General features: G+C 42.9%; 1 protein-coding gene across 14 annotated transcripts in view; it reads right to left on the bottom strand.

Annotated features, from left to right (window-relative positions):
• The window catches only part of ROBO2 (roundabout guidance receptor 2), a 1,949,228-nt gene that overhangs the window by 157,187 nt on the left and 1,773,010 nt on the right, over positions 1–19,031 (bottom strand). For all 14 annotated transcript variants that reach the window (XM_029577976.1, XM_029577972.1, XM_029577965.1 and 11 more), the window contains 2 exons: positions 14,095–14,219; positions 4,394–4,565 (listed from right to left, as the gene is read on the bottom strand). In XM_029577976.1, coding sequence (XP_029433836.1) covers positions 4,394–4,565; positions 14,095–14,219 — 297 coding nt within the window. The remainder of the gene's footprint in view (positions 1–4,393; positions 4,566–14,094; positions 14,220–19,031) is intronic.

Raw genomic sequence — 19,031 nt, forward strand, 5'->3', positions numbered from 1 at the left:
GGGGTACATTTTAAAAAAAAGCGTGAGCCCGTACTTTTGTTCGCGCACCAGGCGCAAACAAAAGTATGCCGGATTTCAATAGGTACGCGCGTAGCCACGAGTATCTTTTAAAATCTGGGGTCGGCGTGCGCAAGGGGGTGCACATTTGTGCACCTTGCGCGCGCTGCCCGTTCCGCCTCCCCCACCTTCCCCCACCTTCCCCTCCCTTCCCCTCCCTTCCCCTATCTAACCCACCCCCCAGCCCTACCTAAATCCCCCTCCTAACCTTTATCCTGGAAGTTACACCTGCCTCCGAGCAGTCGTAACTTGTGCGTGCCGAATGTCAGCTGGCGCGGCAGGCCCCGACACAGGCCGCTGTGTCGGAGCACTCGGCCATGCCCCCGGACCACCGCCACGCCCCGAACATGCCCACGAGCCGACACCACGCCCCCTGGCCACACCCCTTTTTGCAAGCCCCGGGACATACTCGCGTCCCAGGGCTTGCGTGCGCCGCCGAGCCTATGCAAAATAGGCTCGGCAAGCACAGGGGCAGATTTCCTCAGGTTACGCGCGTAGCCTTTGAAAATCTGCCCATATGTGTGGCGCTAAGCTAACACTGCCCATTTCTCAGCAAACACCATCCCAACAGTAAAGTATGGGGGTGGCAGCATCATGTTGTGGGAATGCTTTTCCTTAGCGGGGATGGGGCATCCTGTTAAACAAAACTGAAGGACAAATGGATGGTGCAATAAATATACAGGGAGATACTGCAAGACAGCCTGCATCAGTCTGCTAAAAAACTAAAACTTGGAAGAAAGTTTACCTTTCAGCAGGATAATGATCCCAAGTACAAGACCAAAGCAAAGAAACACAGGAGTGGTTTAACAACAAAAAGGTAAATGTTCTTCAATGGCCAAGTCAAAGTATAGATCTCAATCCATTTGATAATCTTGGCACTATTTGAAAACTGAGGTCCATAAACATCATCCAACCAACCTGAACAACCTGGAGCAAATCTGCCAGGAAGAATGGTCAAAACTCACTCCCAAACAGTGTGCAAAGCTGCTAGAAACGTATCACAACACACTTAAAGATGTTATTGCAGCAAAAGGTGGTTCTACCATGTACTAGTCTGGAGGGGTTGAATACTTATGCAAACAGTATTTTTCAGTTTTTAATTTTATTTTACAAAAAATGCAGAGAAATAATGAATTGTGACTTTGAAAATTTACTTTGAGAGCATACTGGTTTGCAATACACATGCTGTCAGGAACAATCTGTGTAAGTATCATTTGTAATCCATACAAATCTGCTGACTTGCTAGCCACTATATGTATAATATTACCCACACACACAACACACACACATATATATATATATTGTTTGGACTGCTTTACATATATACAGTACATATATATATAGATATGTCTTTATTGTATTTATCTATACATATTTATTTTCTCCAATTCATTTCTTCTTCTTCCAAAACATTTAGATTTCTTTTTTTTGGTCATTATTTCAGGCATATATTAACATTCTATAACTGTTAACAAATTAATTAAAATAATTTGAAACAGCTGAATACTTTTGTGTTTTAAGCCCTTATTAATTAAAGAGAAAATAAAATATTTTATGATATTATAGAGAAGATAAGTACAATGATATTCAGAAGTTGCAGTTTTTAAATGGAATGTGTATTTTTGCCTTGGAAAAGCTGTGTCAGTGTTTTTTTTTTATTTTTTTTTTATGATTTTAGCTATCTCGTCCTGAGAGAAACGGTGGATTTATGTAGCAGTCTTTCAGAAGAAAGTACCAGATGTGAATTTCAAGTACATCAAATACTCTCTTAGCTCAATCCATAATCAAGGCAATTATCATTCAACTCAGCACACCTCAATGGTAATTCCATTTCAGTTTTAGGCTCAATTTAAAACTCTCGCCAATGAAGACTTTTCACACTCAGGTCAATAAAATGTAGACCAGAAACATCATTGAATCTGGCATAGTGAAGCACTCATTTCACTTAACATAACAAGTTCATTCTGTATTAGACATTCAACTGGCTCTAAATTCTCTATATTAGAGATGCAACTGGCAGAAATGTATTTGGCAATGGAAGTGATGGCTCCTGTCCCAAGCCACATTACCATTGAGACAAAGCAATACTGACCTGTCAAGTGACACAACTGCCAGCCACCATCTGATCAAACACTTCCAATGCATTTCTCCAATATCCCGCGTGTTTTTTAACATTGCTTTATATCGAGAAACTGCACACATGCATTGTGTTTTTAAAATCAATTAACGCCATGGCCTTAATGGAATTTGGGCAGCTAAGAGAATGCCTACACCACTGATGGCAGCTTGCAAACAAGAAAGTATGTCAGTATTGATCACTGATTTGACGGGATGTACTACATCAACTCAAATGCACAGTGGTGTTCAACTTATCTCCTCATCTCCTGAGAGGAAGAACAACTCAATGCAGATTTCTTTTAATAAATTATTTCCTGTGTATTTCAAGGGTCACGCTGATGTTCAAACTGAGGCAAGGAATTGGGAATCCTTTTCCTCATCAATTTGTAACATGAACTAACTGTTTCAATGGAATCCACATTATCCTTGAACACGTTCAAGTGAAGATAGATGCACTCTTTGCTATTTGTACTGGTCATTATTTATGTCAAATAGCTTCATAAACAAATGACAACATAGATGAGATAAAGAAATGTTTTTTCTTTTATAGAAATTATAAAGATTTCAGGGGATAGAGGGCCTTGACTCTGTGCAGGAAGAATTTCTCTTCGTTGATATCCTTGAACTGACTTGTTCCTTGCCGCCTGCTAAGCAGTAAATCTCTGCAGCACCAGCAGGTGCAACCATTAACAGCTCTATGTCCTCCCAGCCAATGTTTATCCAGCCTATTTATTCCAATCACAGTCACGGCACTGAATCAGGCAAGCACCACGGACAGATATTAAAAAATACTGCTTTTCCATTCATTTCAAATGACCTTTTAATCTACATGGAAATTTGAATTGTATGAAAATGCATCATTTTGTCAGAGACAGAGAGGAAGAGAAAGGGTAGGCTGAAAGAGGTCATAGTGGGAAGGTTAGCCTTTAATCTCCCACAAGCAAGTTTAAGGAAATGCAGCACTTGTAAAGATATATGGATAGTGAAGAAATGATCTTTCCTTGGAATAAAAATATAGGCAGCTCTTCAAAAATAAACAAAGAAAAAGCAACCATCACTTGCTCAAAACAGGAGTCTGACCTCTCCTCTGGCCTGTCACTTGTGATAAATAGACTCTTGGGATTATTCAGCATTAAACATCTTTCCAAACTTTTACTGTGCACGTTAGTCTCTAATGGAACTGTAATGGTGAATCTGTGCATAAACACAGGTTTAATAGTAAAGATTCATTACAGTCAGTAGGAATAGAATATTAACAGTAGGAACGGGAAATAAGGGGTAAGCTGCAGTCAGCTCATGAATGCTGAATGGTAGCTACACCTTTATAGGAACATTGGATCAGAAGTAAGCATTCTTCCCATGGACACAAAATGGAAAAAAATCCCTCTAGTACATCTGGTCCACAGTTAACTATTTTTCATCTCAAAATAATAAAACTGGCTTGAATGCTTCAAAATGCAAGTTAGGTGGTTCAACATTATGAGAAAACCTGCCTTGGTCAGAATGCACTGGAGAAAAAAAACAATGATTATCCTAAATGCCAATCACATTTAGCACTTTAGAACTGACTTTTTTTTTTGGTAAATTAACTTTGCCTATATTTGTTTTTTACATATTTTCTGAAGAAAACACCATCACATTTATTGTGGCTGTGTCTGGTCAACCACTGATGCCACTTTGATATGGATTCACAGAAACAGGTGAGAACGAGAAAGTAAAATGAATGGATGGAAGGAGGAAATCAGTACAGAAATTTGAAGAAACAAGAGGAAAGGGTGAAGAGAGGAGAAAGAGTAAAAAAAATAGAAGGTAGAGGGTGACTTAGGAGACTAGACAGTGCCATGTTTGACTGTTTTGTGGCTTCTCTTGTATTTGGTATTCAACAGTGAAAGACTATGATAGACAAAACAGAAACTGAGTCATGAAAATATTTTCTCACAACAGATACCTATTAGAGTTGCAGAGCATACAGTAACCAGATAAATCTAGTGCTTATCAGATTTTGGAAATAGTTATCATAATAATTTTTAAAAATCCATATAGATATAAGTATGCTAATGTGGGAAACTGCACTGAATCCTGTTTCATTGGGTTGTAGCTGTGGTAACTTGCAGATATGGAGGTTTCTTAGGAACACTACAAGCTAGTGCATCTATATTTTACAAAGTTTTACTAAGTTCTTATAGGTCACACTAATTTGCTGAAAATGTTTTCTCACCATCAGTAACTTCCAGTTGAGCCTTTGCTAAAATGCTCCCAGCAACCGTCAAGGCCTGGCAGATGTAATAACCTGTGTCTGCTCGCTGAATGTTGAGGATGGTAAGGTCTCCAGTTGGTGACACTGAATACCTGCTGTTGGGCTGGAGAGGCTGATTTGGGAAAAGCAGATTCTGAGAAAACAAATCAGAACATCATGCTAGAGATCACGTGAGCAGTATATATTGTACATACCATCAATCGTCAGAGCAGCAACCCTCAGGCAGAATGCCTAGACATGGAGAAAACCAATAATAGAATTACAAATAAAAGCATGTAATCCTAACAAGTATGTGAACTGTTTCATAAACGCTCACTGATAATAGTGATAGTAAAGTGTGTGGTTCCTTTAAAAAAAAGGCATCTGAAATGCTGATTTTTTAATTATTGAATAATCTATTCATATATGTAAAGCATATCATAGAATGTAGACTTATAGGGGGTAGTAATTAAAAGTTTCTATGCAGGTAAACTCATGTTTACCAGTGCAAAATGCATTTTGAAAATTCTCTCTATGTGTGATAAAAAGTACCCAATGCTGTGAAACAGCATTGGGTACTTTTCTCCGCATGAAAAAGAGGCAGAGTTGGGTCAGGAGAGTTAATTTGCACAAAGAGATTTCATTTTTTAATCTCAATGCATACGTTCACATGTGATAACTTTACTTGCAAAGTACACAGCAGCCAGTTTCCCTTTGAAAATGAACTTGCAGTCCTGTGGACCCACAGTAGCTATAGGATTGCAAGCTCCATGAGCAGAAGCAAAATTGCCCTCCCAATGTGCATAACAAGATAAGAAGTGTCATGCTGGATCAGAACAATATTCCATCAAGTAAAGCATCATGTCTCCGACAGTGACCAGTTGTAAATATATGGCAGATTCTATAGAGAAGATCCAATCCCTGTTGCTCACTTCCAAAAATAAGAGATGGCAATCCTTCAGCCTAACAAGCAGCCTCCAGAAATGTGTCCAAAACTTTTTTAAACTCATCTATACTAATAACCTTGACTACAATTTCTGGCAAATTCCACAGTTTAATTGTTCACAAAAAAGGAGAAATTACTATTTACCTGATAATGTACTTTCATTTAGTGCAGGGTAGGTCAATCCCAACGAGTGGGTTATACATCTCTGCCAGCAGATGGAGATGGGGCAAAAGCTGATGTCCTGGCTATATAGTTTCACCCTGACATCAGCTCACCAGTATTCTCTGGAAAAGCCAAATTGTGGACAAACCTGATTAAAATCGAACATTATTAGCAACAAGCAGCCTTTTGTGATTCTCAACCAACAGGAACACTGAGCTCAGCCAAAGACGGAGCATATCTAGCAAACTAAGGGCTAGAGAAGCCACTTACCAGTTAATGAAGAGCAGGAATCATACCCTGCATAGCTTGCCCTAAGAAGGCTAACCACAAAATCCAACTCCAGCAGCCAAGAGTGGGTCCAGGACTGACCTACCCTTCACTAAAGGAAAGGAAATTATCAGGTAAGTAGCAATTTCTCCTTCCTTAGCATTTGGGTAGGTCAATCCCAATGAGTGGGATGTACAAAAGCTAATCCCGGAAAGGGCGGGAGGCTTCCAGTGGCCCACTCAAAACTGCTCACGCAAAAGCGGTATCCTCCTTAGCCCTATCATCCAAGTGATAATGCTTGGAGAAGGTGTGCAAAGATGATCATGTCACCACTTGGCAAATGTCAGCAGGTGACATCAAATGAAGCTCTGCCCACAATACTGCCTGAGTCCTCGTGGAATGCGGTCTAATCTGCTTCAGTAAGGCATTCGGTAGCAACATAGGCTGCCGTAATGGCCTCCTTAACCCAGTGGGCAATCGTTGCCCATGTTGCTGGTGCTCCCTGCTTACCTCCACTATGGAGTACAAACAGGCGTCCAGATAGGGGTGAACTAGCATACCCTCCTTGCGAAGGGGTGCCACTACCACTACCATGACCTTGGAAAAGGTTCTGAGTGCTGTGACTAGGCAAAAGGCAAGGTTTGAAACTGGTAATGACAATCCAGGATGGCAAATTGGAGGAACCGCTGATGTTCCTATAGGATGGGAATATGAAGATACACCTCTGTCAGATCCAGAGACATGAGGTACTCCCCTGCTTGAACCGCCATTATGACAGAGTGCATCATTTCTATCTGAAATACGTGACTTCAAGATGTTGGTTGACGCCCTTGAGATCCAGTATGGGCCAAAGTGACCCTTCCTTTTTGGGCACGACAAAATTATTGGAATATTGGCCCATATTTTGCTGCGATTCAGAAACGGGGATCATCGCTTTCAGAATCAACAGCCATTGTAATGTCACTTCCACTTCTTCCCTCCTCTGAGGGGCGTTGCATGAAGAGAGACCATGAAGGCATCCAGAAGAATGTAAAGAAATTCTAGACCATAGCTATTCCGAACCACTTCGAACACCCATTGATCCTAAGTAATCTGGGCCCACCTGTGATAAAACTGGGATAGACAACCACCTATCTCCCTCACCACCAGGTGAGCCCACAAACCTTTATTGGGAAGACCGAGCAGCTCCACCTCCGGAGCCCATATCCTTTGGAGGACATCGGGGATGAAAGGACTGAGATCTGCGGAAGGGATGGGATCTCTGGGAAGAACCTCCCCTATAAGGCTGAAAATGCCGGGAGTCTCAAGAGCGGCCACTCATCTGAGAAGGCTGAAAAACTGGCTTCTTATCCTCCAGCAAATGTGGGACCTGGGGCTCTCCCCATTTACTTGCCATTTTTCCAATTCACGGCAGCTTAGTCAGATTTGACTTTGAAATAGTATCTGCAGACTAGTTGCACAACCACAGCTGTTGCCTGACCACAATAACTTGAAGAAGCCCCTCTGGTGGCTGTGCATATCAAGTCACAGCCCGCATTAGCCAAGGTGGCCCCCAATTCTACCATAGGTCTTAAATCAGACCCAATGGCACCAGACTCTTGACAAAGCCGCAAGGTAGCCTGAGCTACCAAGTTGCAACAAGAAGCAATTTGCAAATTCATTGTCACTGCCTTAAAGGCTTGCTTCAGGATAGCCTCAATTCTCCTATTCTGAGCATCCTTCAGAGCCAAACTTCTCTCTACCAGGATGGTGGTATTTTGTGCTCTCTGATCTGCAGATCCAAGGGGTGTTAACCTGCTAAGATGCATCCACCTTTAAAGGATGATTCTGGTGCATTCCATTCCAGATCAATCAACTCCTAGATTGCATCCAAGAAGCCTTGTGCAGGCTGACCAAAATAGGATCCTTCTTTTGTGTCCCCAAGGAGTCAGGCCCAGCCACTCTGAGGGTCTTCAGAGTCTGAGATATCAGACCCAGTAAAATTCATCTCTCTGAAAGAAACAAAGAAGAGTTCTATATGGCTCCAAATCTGGGGGAATATCCTCTTCCTGACCAGGAGAGCCCCCAACGTCATCATCGTATCATCCTGATCCACCTGCATATGTCAGACTGTACTGCGCTACAACGCCTGACCATGGAGACAGGCGAAGGAGCGCTTGGACCTACCTTAGTAGGAACTACCACTGTAGCAGACTGGCCCCTGTAGAAATGTCTGTGATCCCTGAAAGAATTTCACCCAGTTAAGGAGGCTGGGTCCATTCCAGGCCCCAAACCTGATATCTGTGAGCCAGTGTCCCCTGAGGACTCAATCCGTGGACTAATCGGGGAGGAGACACCCCTGCAGTGTCTCCCTTGGTCCCACTCCTGTCAAACTGAGGAGATGGAACATTGTTAGCAAAATCGGAAGGAGGCATTTCTCCTGAGAATCCAGACAGCACCAACATAGGCTTAAAGAAAACTCTGGCTGAATGGCTCTGATGTGGTAGGCAGCACAGAAAGATAGGCGCTTATGTTTCTTTGCCGCAGGCACCATGCTGTAAGCGCACAGCCTGATAAAGGCTTTTGCCTAGCTTTCCCATGTGTACAAGTGCACCTAATATGGATGCACAAAAAATGTGCGTCCAAGCCCATGCACCTAGGCCGCTCATCCTACTGGATGCCAAAACTAGACGCCCTGAACAGGCGCCTCATCTGGGTGCATAAGATATGCATCCAGAAGGAAGAATGCCCAAACTGCATGCACAGATGAGAATGGGCACACATACGGACATGCAAGCATGTGCCGATGGTCTGCAGCAAAAAAGCACTTGAAAGTGGGAGCAGGGACTAGCCAAATAGTTGCTCAACCCACTGTGTCTGCACTCACAGAACTCCCCAGAGATATGAGTGGGACAGCCAAATGCCGAGGAAACAGACCCTTCTCCTGATTTCTTCCTGTCAAAACTTTTTTTTTTCTAAAGTTAAAAACTTGTACCTGAGCTCAGCCCTCCCTGGCTGAGAAACGGGTCCTGGATAAGGGGGAGAGGGCTAAAGCCTTCACCACCGAGCCTCTCTCAGCCTGCAACCGCTAATTGGAATTTAGGTCCACACCAGTCAAGTCTACTGGACTGAAGGTATTCTATTGAGGGAGGGAGTGTTAGAATCTGCTCTGCCAATGGGAGGAGCAAGCAGATGGGAGTTGGCAATATGTAGGTTATGCTCCTCCAGAAGGGAGGAGTTAGCAATCTATTGTAATCTGCTGCTGGATACTCCTATAGAGGGAGGAGTTTAGCAATCTGTTATGGCACCATTCGGAGTTGTAATCTGTTAGGAACTGGCTCCCGTAGAAGGAGGGGTTCAGCATCTGATATGCTCCATAGGTGGAACTAGCAATCTAGTTATGATATAGACTGCTGAGTTGGCAATTTGTACCAGCAGAGTGCTAGATAGGGTACTCAGCTGGAAAGGAAATTAAATAGGTGAATCCTTGGGCCGATGGTAGATGACAGGACCCCCAGGAGGATATCCTGAGAGGGACCATCGGCTAGGCTTGGTTATGGAGACAGACACATGAGCCGATACAATAAAAATCGCGGGAGAGCGGGCGAGCACAGGACACTCTCCTGTGAGCGCAATACAGTAAATTAATTTATTTAAATTAGGGTCCATGGCAAAAGAGGTGCTAGGGACACTAGTGCATCCCTAGCACCTCTTTTTGGACAGGAGCAGCGGCTGTCAGCGAGTTTGACAGCAGACGCTCAATTTTGCCAGTGTTGGTTCTTGAGCCTGCTGACAGCCACGGGTTCGGAAACCGGACGCCGCAAAATTGAGTGTCCGGTTTTCAACTCGCAAGCCACGGGCCCATTTAATTTTTTTATTTTTTTTTTTACTTTTTTTAACTTTTGGGGCCTCCGACTTAATATCGCCATGATATTAAGTCGGAGGGTGCACAGAAAAGCAGTTTTTACTGCTTTTCTGTACACTTCCCCGGTGCCGGCAGAAATTAACGCCTACCTTTGGGTAGGTGCTAATTTCTTAAAGTAAAATGGGCGGCTTGGCTGCACATTTTACTTACTGTATCGCGAGGGAATACCTAATAGGGCCATCAACATGCATTTGCATGTTGCAGGCGCTATTAGGTTCGGGGGGAGGGGGGGGTTGGAAGCGCGATTTCGACGTGCTAGTACCCCTTACTGAATAAGGGGTAAAGCTAGCGTGTCGAAAACGCGCGCCCAATTGTGGGTTAACAGTGCGCTCCACCGGAGCACACTGTTAACCCACAATTGGGCGCACACTGTACTGTATTGGCCTGACAGATAGTTCTTTTATTAGACAGGTTAGTAGAACCACCAGAGGTAGTAGTAGTGAGTCCCTCAGATACTGGAATTGCAATCCCAGGGTTGCTGAGCTGTAGAAAGACTATAGATAGTGAGTAAACATGGTTTGCTGTATTCATAGCCAGTAATAGATGACAATCTCACATAGGGTCTTAAAGAGGCTCAGTAGCTGGAAAGGTTTAGGCCCTCAAGGAGTGAGCACCTGGTTCCAGGGAAAGCTCTGAGAGAGCGGGAGTAACTCACGAATGTCTGTATCTGCGATAGCTTCCAGGCAGTAGAGAATCTTCAGAGTATTCAGGAACATGGGCCCTGGAGGAGCGAGTACCGCTTCCTATCTGCAATCTGAAATAGAAAAAAGAGAGCGAGGCCCCCGAGGAGCAGGTACCTCTGGTAGGTCCGAGGAGGCAGAGTAGCTTGGAGGAAACGTAGCCAAAATCGTATCCGAATCCTCTCCTTGCTAACTCAAATCGTAAGCGAAAGTGAAGACCTTTTATGTTGGAAGCGGATGACGTCAATACAGGGGGACACCCCTGAGGTTCGCGCCCTTGCTGGTACATACTTCGGAGCGTGCGTGCGCCCTACGTCATCAGGAACATGGCGGATCCACAGCATCGAGCCGGTCCGGGGACGCCGGGGAGAAGCGGCATGGAGACGCCGTGGCAGCAAGCCGTCCATCAGGCCCGGAGGGAGTCGCCACAGATGTAGAGAGGGTGGAGCGAGGGTGTAGAGCAGCCACGAACACAACAGGGAGGGACTGCACGGTATCACTTCAGGAGGCAAGTGGGGCTACAAAGACATCTCCTTTCCAACTTTTCTTCTTTTTTTTGTTTTTTTACTCACAGGTAACCCCCCCAAAGAGAAATGCATATCCACCATCTGCTAGAGACAGAGAATACTGGCGGGCTGATGGGGTGGGACTAAATAGCCATGACATCAGCTTTTGCTCCATCTCCATCTGCTGGCAGAGGTGCATAACCCAATAGTTGGGATTGACCTACCCGAACGCTAAGGAAATAATTACTTATGTTGTTTTAAAATTTACAACCAGTTAATTTTATGTAGTTTAGTGCAATAGGGTACAACATCTCCTTATCCTTGTACTAGATATTTATCTGATTTCATTGGCCTTGGTCTTGTACTGGGATTCATGTTGAATGTCTATATCCCATGCTTAGTAATAGTATCATGGTTTCCCTAATCATTAAAACACTGCAAGTGGAAATATCATCATTCCATAGGGTACCTACTACTTCTGTTGGCTGCTCTGTTAGTTCTTGGGAGTCATCTGCACAGTGAGTAGTCATCACAATGTTGCATCATGGTATTGATCGTCACTCCATAGAGTTGTATTATGTGATTTAACTGCGGTATATCTGCTCATTATAGCCCTGCAACATGGTGCTGCAGCCTATAATGGATACCAAAGTTTTTTGATATTAAGGTCTAGTTTGCATAACACATGTCCTTTCTCATTTCCAAAGGTGGCTTTGATACTTGTTGTGGATTTGTGTATGTGAGGAGGTGAATTGTTCTAAATAAGAAATCAGATTTTGGTGTTGCTTGTATTATATACAGTATCTACTGTAAACAACCATGGAAAAAATTGTTTAGAGCTGCTACTCATTTCATAGTGTATATTTGTGCTCCTTATATGACTTCATTCACCTGTGTGCTATTTAATAGATGATAGAAAGATGTATCAATAAATCAAGCATCTAATAAAACAACTGTATCAGAGAATAAAGTTTGATTTCTCAGGGGTTTCATTGTTTTATGGTGTTTTTGTTGAGACTTTTGTTATGTGATCACTAGTTTATTTGTTTTATTGTACACTGTCTTATGTGTTCTCTATGGACATGGGGAAGGTTGTTAACATCGATGATTAAATAACTCAGAGCATAGTGGAAAATTCCTTGATAAGTCCGTCCCTATATTTTATGTTTAAATAATCCTCCATTTTTGCATTTCACAAACTTAAAAAACCAAACAAACTTGCTAACAGCTTACATAGCTACCTATTTTTTTGTTATCCGTCATCATACTTGGCCATTTCCAATCAGAAATGTAGAAATGCAACAAGCGCTATTTGACGGTACTGAGGCACAGCAGAGAATGCCATGGCTCGTTTAGCCACTGAGAATTAGTGGTCGTATTTACTAGTATTGATCCTATGTTTTCTGCAGGTGAATTTAAGAGCTTGCAGCTGTTGTATGCTCCCACTGGCAAAGCAGTGGCATAACGATTTGCAAACTGGACATGTTTAGACTGATACTGGGCACACAGAGTCCCTGGCTTAGAATTGGTGAAAATTAAACATTTCATGGAAGTGATGTTGACAATCTTGGTGGGGGGGGGGGGGGGGCTATCACACACAAAGGAGCAGCTGCTAATTGATGCACAGGCTGGCAGTAGGACAGCTCTAGAAGGGACTGTTCAACTCCCTCCCAGCTGGTGCTGTTTTGCAAGATGGGGAAAAGATCCAGAGGAAAAAATGGCTTATAAATGCATATCGCAAAAAAAGAAAACAGTGGACCTTCAAAAAACAAGATAGAAATTGTAAATTTAAAACATATAGTATAAAATATTTAATCTCTTCTACTACATTAATAACCTAATGGGAGTCACTTGTACAATGTCTGCTGAGTTTATATTGATTTCATGAAATAAAACTTGGCAGGTTTGTATATGGACGTTCTACGTTTCTATACTGCTAGTCAACATTTAACATGGAATTGATATAGTAATACTTGTCTTTTCATGATTTAGGTATCAAATACACCTGATTAATAAGGTTTTTTATTTGTTAATACATTTTAAAACCACATAAGGGCTTTCTACCAGAGTAAGTAAATCATGTACCTGTATAATTTCGAAAGTTGGTTGATACAATCGGATCTATGATATGTTTCTAAGTTTTGGCTTCCAACAATTGAAGTAGCAATTTTTGTTGTGATTAACTTGCAGGAAATGAACATGCTACCCTATGGGATCTGTTTCTCAATCTTGTAATTAATTTTCAAGATTTGTAATTAAGAGTTTCAACATGGTACAATCAGTAGGTAATAACATTCAATTAAACATGCAAGTCACACTTTCACCTTAAAATGTTTTTACCCTTGAAGTAAGACCAATGGAAGAGGATAAAATAGGATATTAACACTTTTCAATTATGCTAAATTACTTTAATCCTGTAAATGATGTCCTACTTTAATTAGAAGCTCTTCTCTTTATTACATGATGGATGTCCACTTTGTTAGATTCAAGTATGGCACTATAAGCCCACTTTACATTAATATTACTATGTTATTAAAACCATCTCCAAGAAGGTTTTTGGAATTGTTTTGTTGCATGTGAGTCCCTTCTGGAACTATCAAAATATCCTCTCTTGATGAATTTCATATTTCAAGTTAAAAGAAAATATTGGTGATAGTCTAAGGATGAACTGGAGCTTCTCCACACTCATCAGATCAGACCAGTTATAAGCAATGACTCATGGCCTTAATAAACTCATGCTCTGAATCATTCTAGTGCCACAGTGGTTATCATCCTGCAGCTGGCAGTCTGTCTTTGATTCCCAGGTCATATTAATGTCCCCACAGTCATTTGGATTTTCAGGATATCACAATGAATATATTTGAGAGAAATTTGCTTACACTGAAGACCGATTATATGCAAATTTATCTCATGCATATTCATCAAGAATATCCTGAAAACCCAACTGGATTCTATGTTACATGCAGTATAGCAGACTCTCTCAATGCAATATATAAAATACACAGAAGCTAATTCTTTGATATAGCACTTGTTACGGCAAAGAAAATTGTCAAACAGTGGCAAGAACAAAGCTTAGGGTTCTACACAGAATTTCTTTCACATTTCATTGCTCTCTATTCTGAATGGAGCTCTGACTACATTGAATCTTAACTGATAAAGTTCAATAATTCAGAATCTCAAGAGATTTGGATCTTAAGCAATTAAATCATCTGACTCACCTGACTGCCCTCTTTCTGCCAAAAGACAGCTGGCTGGGGATTTCCTTTTGTTTCACAAGGAAATGTCACTGTTCGGCCCTGGGCCACAATCTGATCTCGTGGCCTTACCACAAACTGAGGAGGAGCTATAATTAAAGAAAAAAAATATGAAAAGGGGAGCCATAGGAAATATTGGACAAGGAGTAAAACAGAAAGGTAGAATCACATAGATATATTATAGAACAAGTACTGGGAGAAGGAAGTTTATATTTACATATTAAACCACAGATTACTTTATAGATTACACTCAAACAGTTTAACTATGGTGAATCTGAAGAAAGCAAGGCGATCAAATGTTGCACTAATCTCTCTTTTGCTTTTTCTTTTCCACTGGATAGTTACAGCTCATACAAGGCAGATTTGGCCAACGTAATACCATGCGCTCAAGCTAGCGCACAGGTTAACCCACAGTTGGACGCATATCCATAACCCCTTATGCAATAAGGGGATTAGTGTAAATGCCATGTTGATGAGGCTATTAGCTAGGATCCCCTTATGCAAAAAAATAAAATGTGCGCCCGACGCGCATATTTTTACCCTAAAAAATTAACACCAGCCCTGGAGCTGGCATTAAGTCTTCAGGGGCCCCAAAAGTTTACCAAAAAGCAGAAAATACTGCTTTTTTTGTGGTTCCTCTGACTTAATATTGTGGTGATTCTAAGCAGGAGGAACCACAGAAACCAGCAACATGAAAAAAAAAGGCTTGAGGGTGATCAGGTTAGGAAAACGGACGCTGAATTTATGAGTGTCCATTTTCCTAACAACCCGTGGCTGTGCACGGGTTAGAAAAATGGACGCTCGTAAAATTCAATGTCTGTTTTCCTAACCCGTGCACAGCCACTTCTCAGGTGCCCGATGCGCTAGGGACGCACAATTTATCCCTAGCGCGTTCTTTTTAGTGCAGCAGCTCATTTGCCTATTGCATTGAGTGCCCTGGAGAGGTGATTGTGCATGTGTTAAAAAAAAAGTACGTCCAGTTTAATGCATCGGTATTGCATCTCCCTGTTAGGGTTTACAAAGCAAAAGTGCTCCATCTTCTCTAGTATACTTTACAGCTGTTCACCCAGGGCAACTATCTCTCAAAGTTTCCATGCAGTCAACGATTTTTGCAGAGGGAGAAAGAATTAAAAATGCCTTGGAACAGTAGGTTTCCTGTCACCAAAAAATGCAATGCAGTGAAATTGAATGTACCACTGTCAGACAGGGAAACAACCTAGATAAGAAGAGGTTTCAGAGATCTACTGAAATTGTTCATGTGGGTGGTGAGAAGACAACCTAAACAAACAGCAAACCTCAATCTTTGCAAAATGTGAAATTTGCACCAAGATTTATTATTGCCTGAGAAAAGATCAACACATGGTGTAAAAAGAAATTAATTAGCAGATAACAACAGAAGAGGGGCTTTATTAGGGAGTAGTATGGTTATTCCTTGCTCTGCTTTGTATTTTGTTAGCTCCTGGCTCACCCCATCTCCCCCTGCTCTCTGCACTCTGCATGCGAGGAGAGGGTCGTTCTCTGCTGCTAGAGATTCGAGCACCAGCCAACAGAGTCATGGGGCAAAGGCCCGTATGGTATACACAACAAAGCCCCTGGTGCCACACTCCCCCCCCCCCCCAATTGCTATGCTATAATCCCTAAAGAATATATCTAAAGCTACACATATTGAAGTTGATATTAAAAAATGCATAAAACTGATAACTTATCTGTCTAAAGTTAACAGATAAGTTTATTAGGGATATACAACAACATAAGAAGCAGAACTTGGGAAAAATTTCCTGATGATTTTATTGTGGCTACTCTAACAGATATATGGAATTCAACACTGAGGTTGGTCCTTGATAAAGTGGCCACTGATGGGTTCCAAGAAAATTTTTCCATGGTATTATAATGGCCCAGTTTTGTTTAAAAATGTAGACAACTGGTGAGGAAATATAGGAAAAATAAATCCCACAGTAATAAAATATAAAACTAACCCCTAGATTCATAAAAAAGCTATATCATCACAGGGCTAACGCCCATGAAAAGAAAAAGGAGTATGTATATTCAAACTGGTGGCTTTCCACTCGGCAGAGTGACATAATACACGCCACAGTATGTAATCATGGTGCGTGTTACATCATTGCAGTACGCGGTACATTATCACACACTGCAATATTGCTTCCTACTATAAATGCTCATTTTCTGCCCCTCCTTCTTTGAAGGTGTATCAGGCGTTGGAGTGAGAGGAGAGGTGGTTAGTTTTCTTAGAGGAGTTCTGTTGATGTAGCTTTGTGATTTCTGACTGAAGTTGTGCTGTTTTCTGTTGTCATTTGTTTCCTTTAACCTTTGCCTTTTGTGATATTTGTTGGTGTGAAAGAAAGTAAGGGCTGTCTGTCATTTTCTGTGGAGTGGAGGAGGAGCAGAGGAGGAGTGTCAGGAATTTGAGAGGTGGAGGAAGAGGAGGAGTGTCAGGAGCGGGTGAAGAGTGTCAAGAGCAGAGGAGTGTGTGTGAGGAGGAAAGCATGGAGCATGATAGGCCTGGGAAGAGAAGAGAGAAGAGGGGTGAGGATAGCAGGAGGAGAAGGCAGAGGGGGGAGGAGGAGGGCAGGAGTGCCAGGGGGAGAGGGAATAGGAACAGGGAAGAAGTAGAGACAGGCAGGAGGGAAGAGATAGGAGGCTAGAGGTAGGGGAAGGGGTTAGGCAGGAAAGAGTGGTAGGAGGAATACGGCAGCATTTGGTTAGAGAGAGAGAAGGCAGACGGGAAGGGAGTAGGTAGGGCAGGGTCAGGTTGGGGGGGATGGGTAGAGGAGAACGGGACGGAGAGTGAGGGCAGGGAGGACACCTCTCCGGGAGAGGAAGTGGCACCCCCTTTGGCCAACCAGCCAGCAGTATGCCAGAGACTATGAGCAATCAGGTTCAGTGTGGCCGAGATTGAGCTTCTCTGGGGTCCTGTAGCAATATACCAGTTTGGAAACAGAGCAGCCAAAACGTCCAAACAGATAAAGGGCAAATTTGGCGCAACATTGTCCAGGCCACCACCCAGCACAGTGGCATTCAAAGAAGCGGGGAGCAGGTCACCCATTGCTACCGAGATATAAGAGCCCAGCTGAAGATAAAGGTAGCAGAGCGCTCCAAATATATTTTTATTTATTTTTTATTTGTTGGTTTTTATATACCGTTGTTTGGAGCAAGCCTTCACAATGGTTTACAGAAATAACAACTGTTTACATAAAACATAGCAAAACTGATTACATTATGACAAAAAAAAACTTAGGAGGGACAGAGACTGGAGAATAGGCCTTCACATTGGATTATAAAAAATAACATCTGTTTACATCAAAAACAGAACAAAAACTGAAAACATTATAACAACAATTTAGGAGGGATATGGATTGGAGACTGGAGGAGGGGCCCCCTGTCCCATTGTCGACAGAAATGGAGCAATGGTTGAGGGCATGGATCAGCGGCTAGACACCACACGAGCCGCTGCCGGTAAGTTTAACTCACCCATAAATGGGCAGACAGCAACGGGCGTAGATGTTGGGGATCTTTTACTAGGCGTTATTCCCATTGACCCTGAATGGAAAAAATCCTTTAGCAAAAAAGGCCCAGAAATTGCCATTAGATGATCACTTTTGGCTTCATTCATCAAGCTTTAATGAATCAGGCCCTCTAAATAAACAAAGTGCACCTCTAATGGCAAAAAAAATCCCCTATTCTTGCTTGCATGCGTACTTATGAATTCTTTTTTCTTCTTTCTCTGTTTCCACAGCTCTCGAGCAGGAATGTGCCAGCCCAGCACAGAACACCCAGAGATGAACTGGGATGCTCCTGGGACCAGCCGACCTATACCCTTCTTGCACAGGCCCTTAGTCATGGATGCAGAGATACAGTGGAGGAGGAGGAGCAGGAGCAGCAGGAGGAACAGTGATCCTGTATGTTATGCAGTCCCCAGGCTCCAGAACTTCGATAAATGTTGACCAAGGATCTTGTCTGCTTAATGGACTGGCAACATTCAGAGCATTAGCTGACAGGAACCAGTACCCCATGCCACTGTGAGACAAGCCCAGCTATGCCCACACTGGAGCCTCTGACACCATCTTCACCACTGGCACCATTGCGCCTACCACAGCAGCACAAACACTGCCACTGTCAGGACCCCCACCAGCAGCATCCACACCTCCACCATCACCTGCAGCAGGCATCTCATCAACAGAGGTCCAGTAGTTATGGGGAAAAATAAGTGTCCTACGAAAACAGTACAGTGGAAAAACAGGATCTACCGAAAATGCAAACATGATTGCTGCTGCCATTAGCAACCTTACTAATGTAATGACCCAAATCCTACAGCGTATGCCAGACCAGCCATCTGAATCATCTGCGACATCCCTTGGCTCAACACCCCGCAGCAGTCCCGCCAAATCTCAATGTCACAGGGGTCGGCCACCCAAAACAATGTCCCTCTCGCCAAGTGGGAAATCCTGGCGTGGCAAGGGGGCCTTGAACTGGAAAGGCCTGACAAGGGCCAATAAGGCAATGTCATGAATGAGAAACACAGGGCTGCATTCTTGACAGAATTGCTGTGCCGTTTAGATGGAAGAAACTGGCTTATCGTGTGCTCACAACAGAGTAGTTGTGCTATCTAGATGAAAGAAACCAGCTCAGCGTCTGCTCACAACAGAGTTGCTGTGTGAAGAAACTGGCTCATCGTGTGCTCGCTACAGAGTAGTTGTGCCGCCACGCTCATTGGATGCTGTTATGTAAAGCATATTCAAGCAGCACAGTCATTAACAAGCAGTCCTTCAGCTTCTGGGCCTATTACGGCCTACTTTAAGTAGCCTACAATGTCTTGCCAGATGCTGTCTCTTGTGACGCTGCCCTGTCTCCCGCTCCATACCGCGGGGTGTCATCTCATCTCC

The sequence above is a fragment of the Rhinatrema bivittatum genome, chromosome 15 (assembly GCF_901001135.1).
Source record: "Rhinatrema bivittatum chromosome 15, aRhiBiv1.1, whole genome shotgun sequence".
Classification (NCBI taxonomy): Eukaryota; Metazoa; Chordata; class Amphibia; order Gymnophiona; family Rhinatrematidae; genus Rhinatrema; species Rhinatrema bivittatum.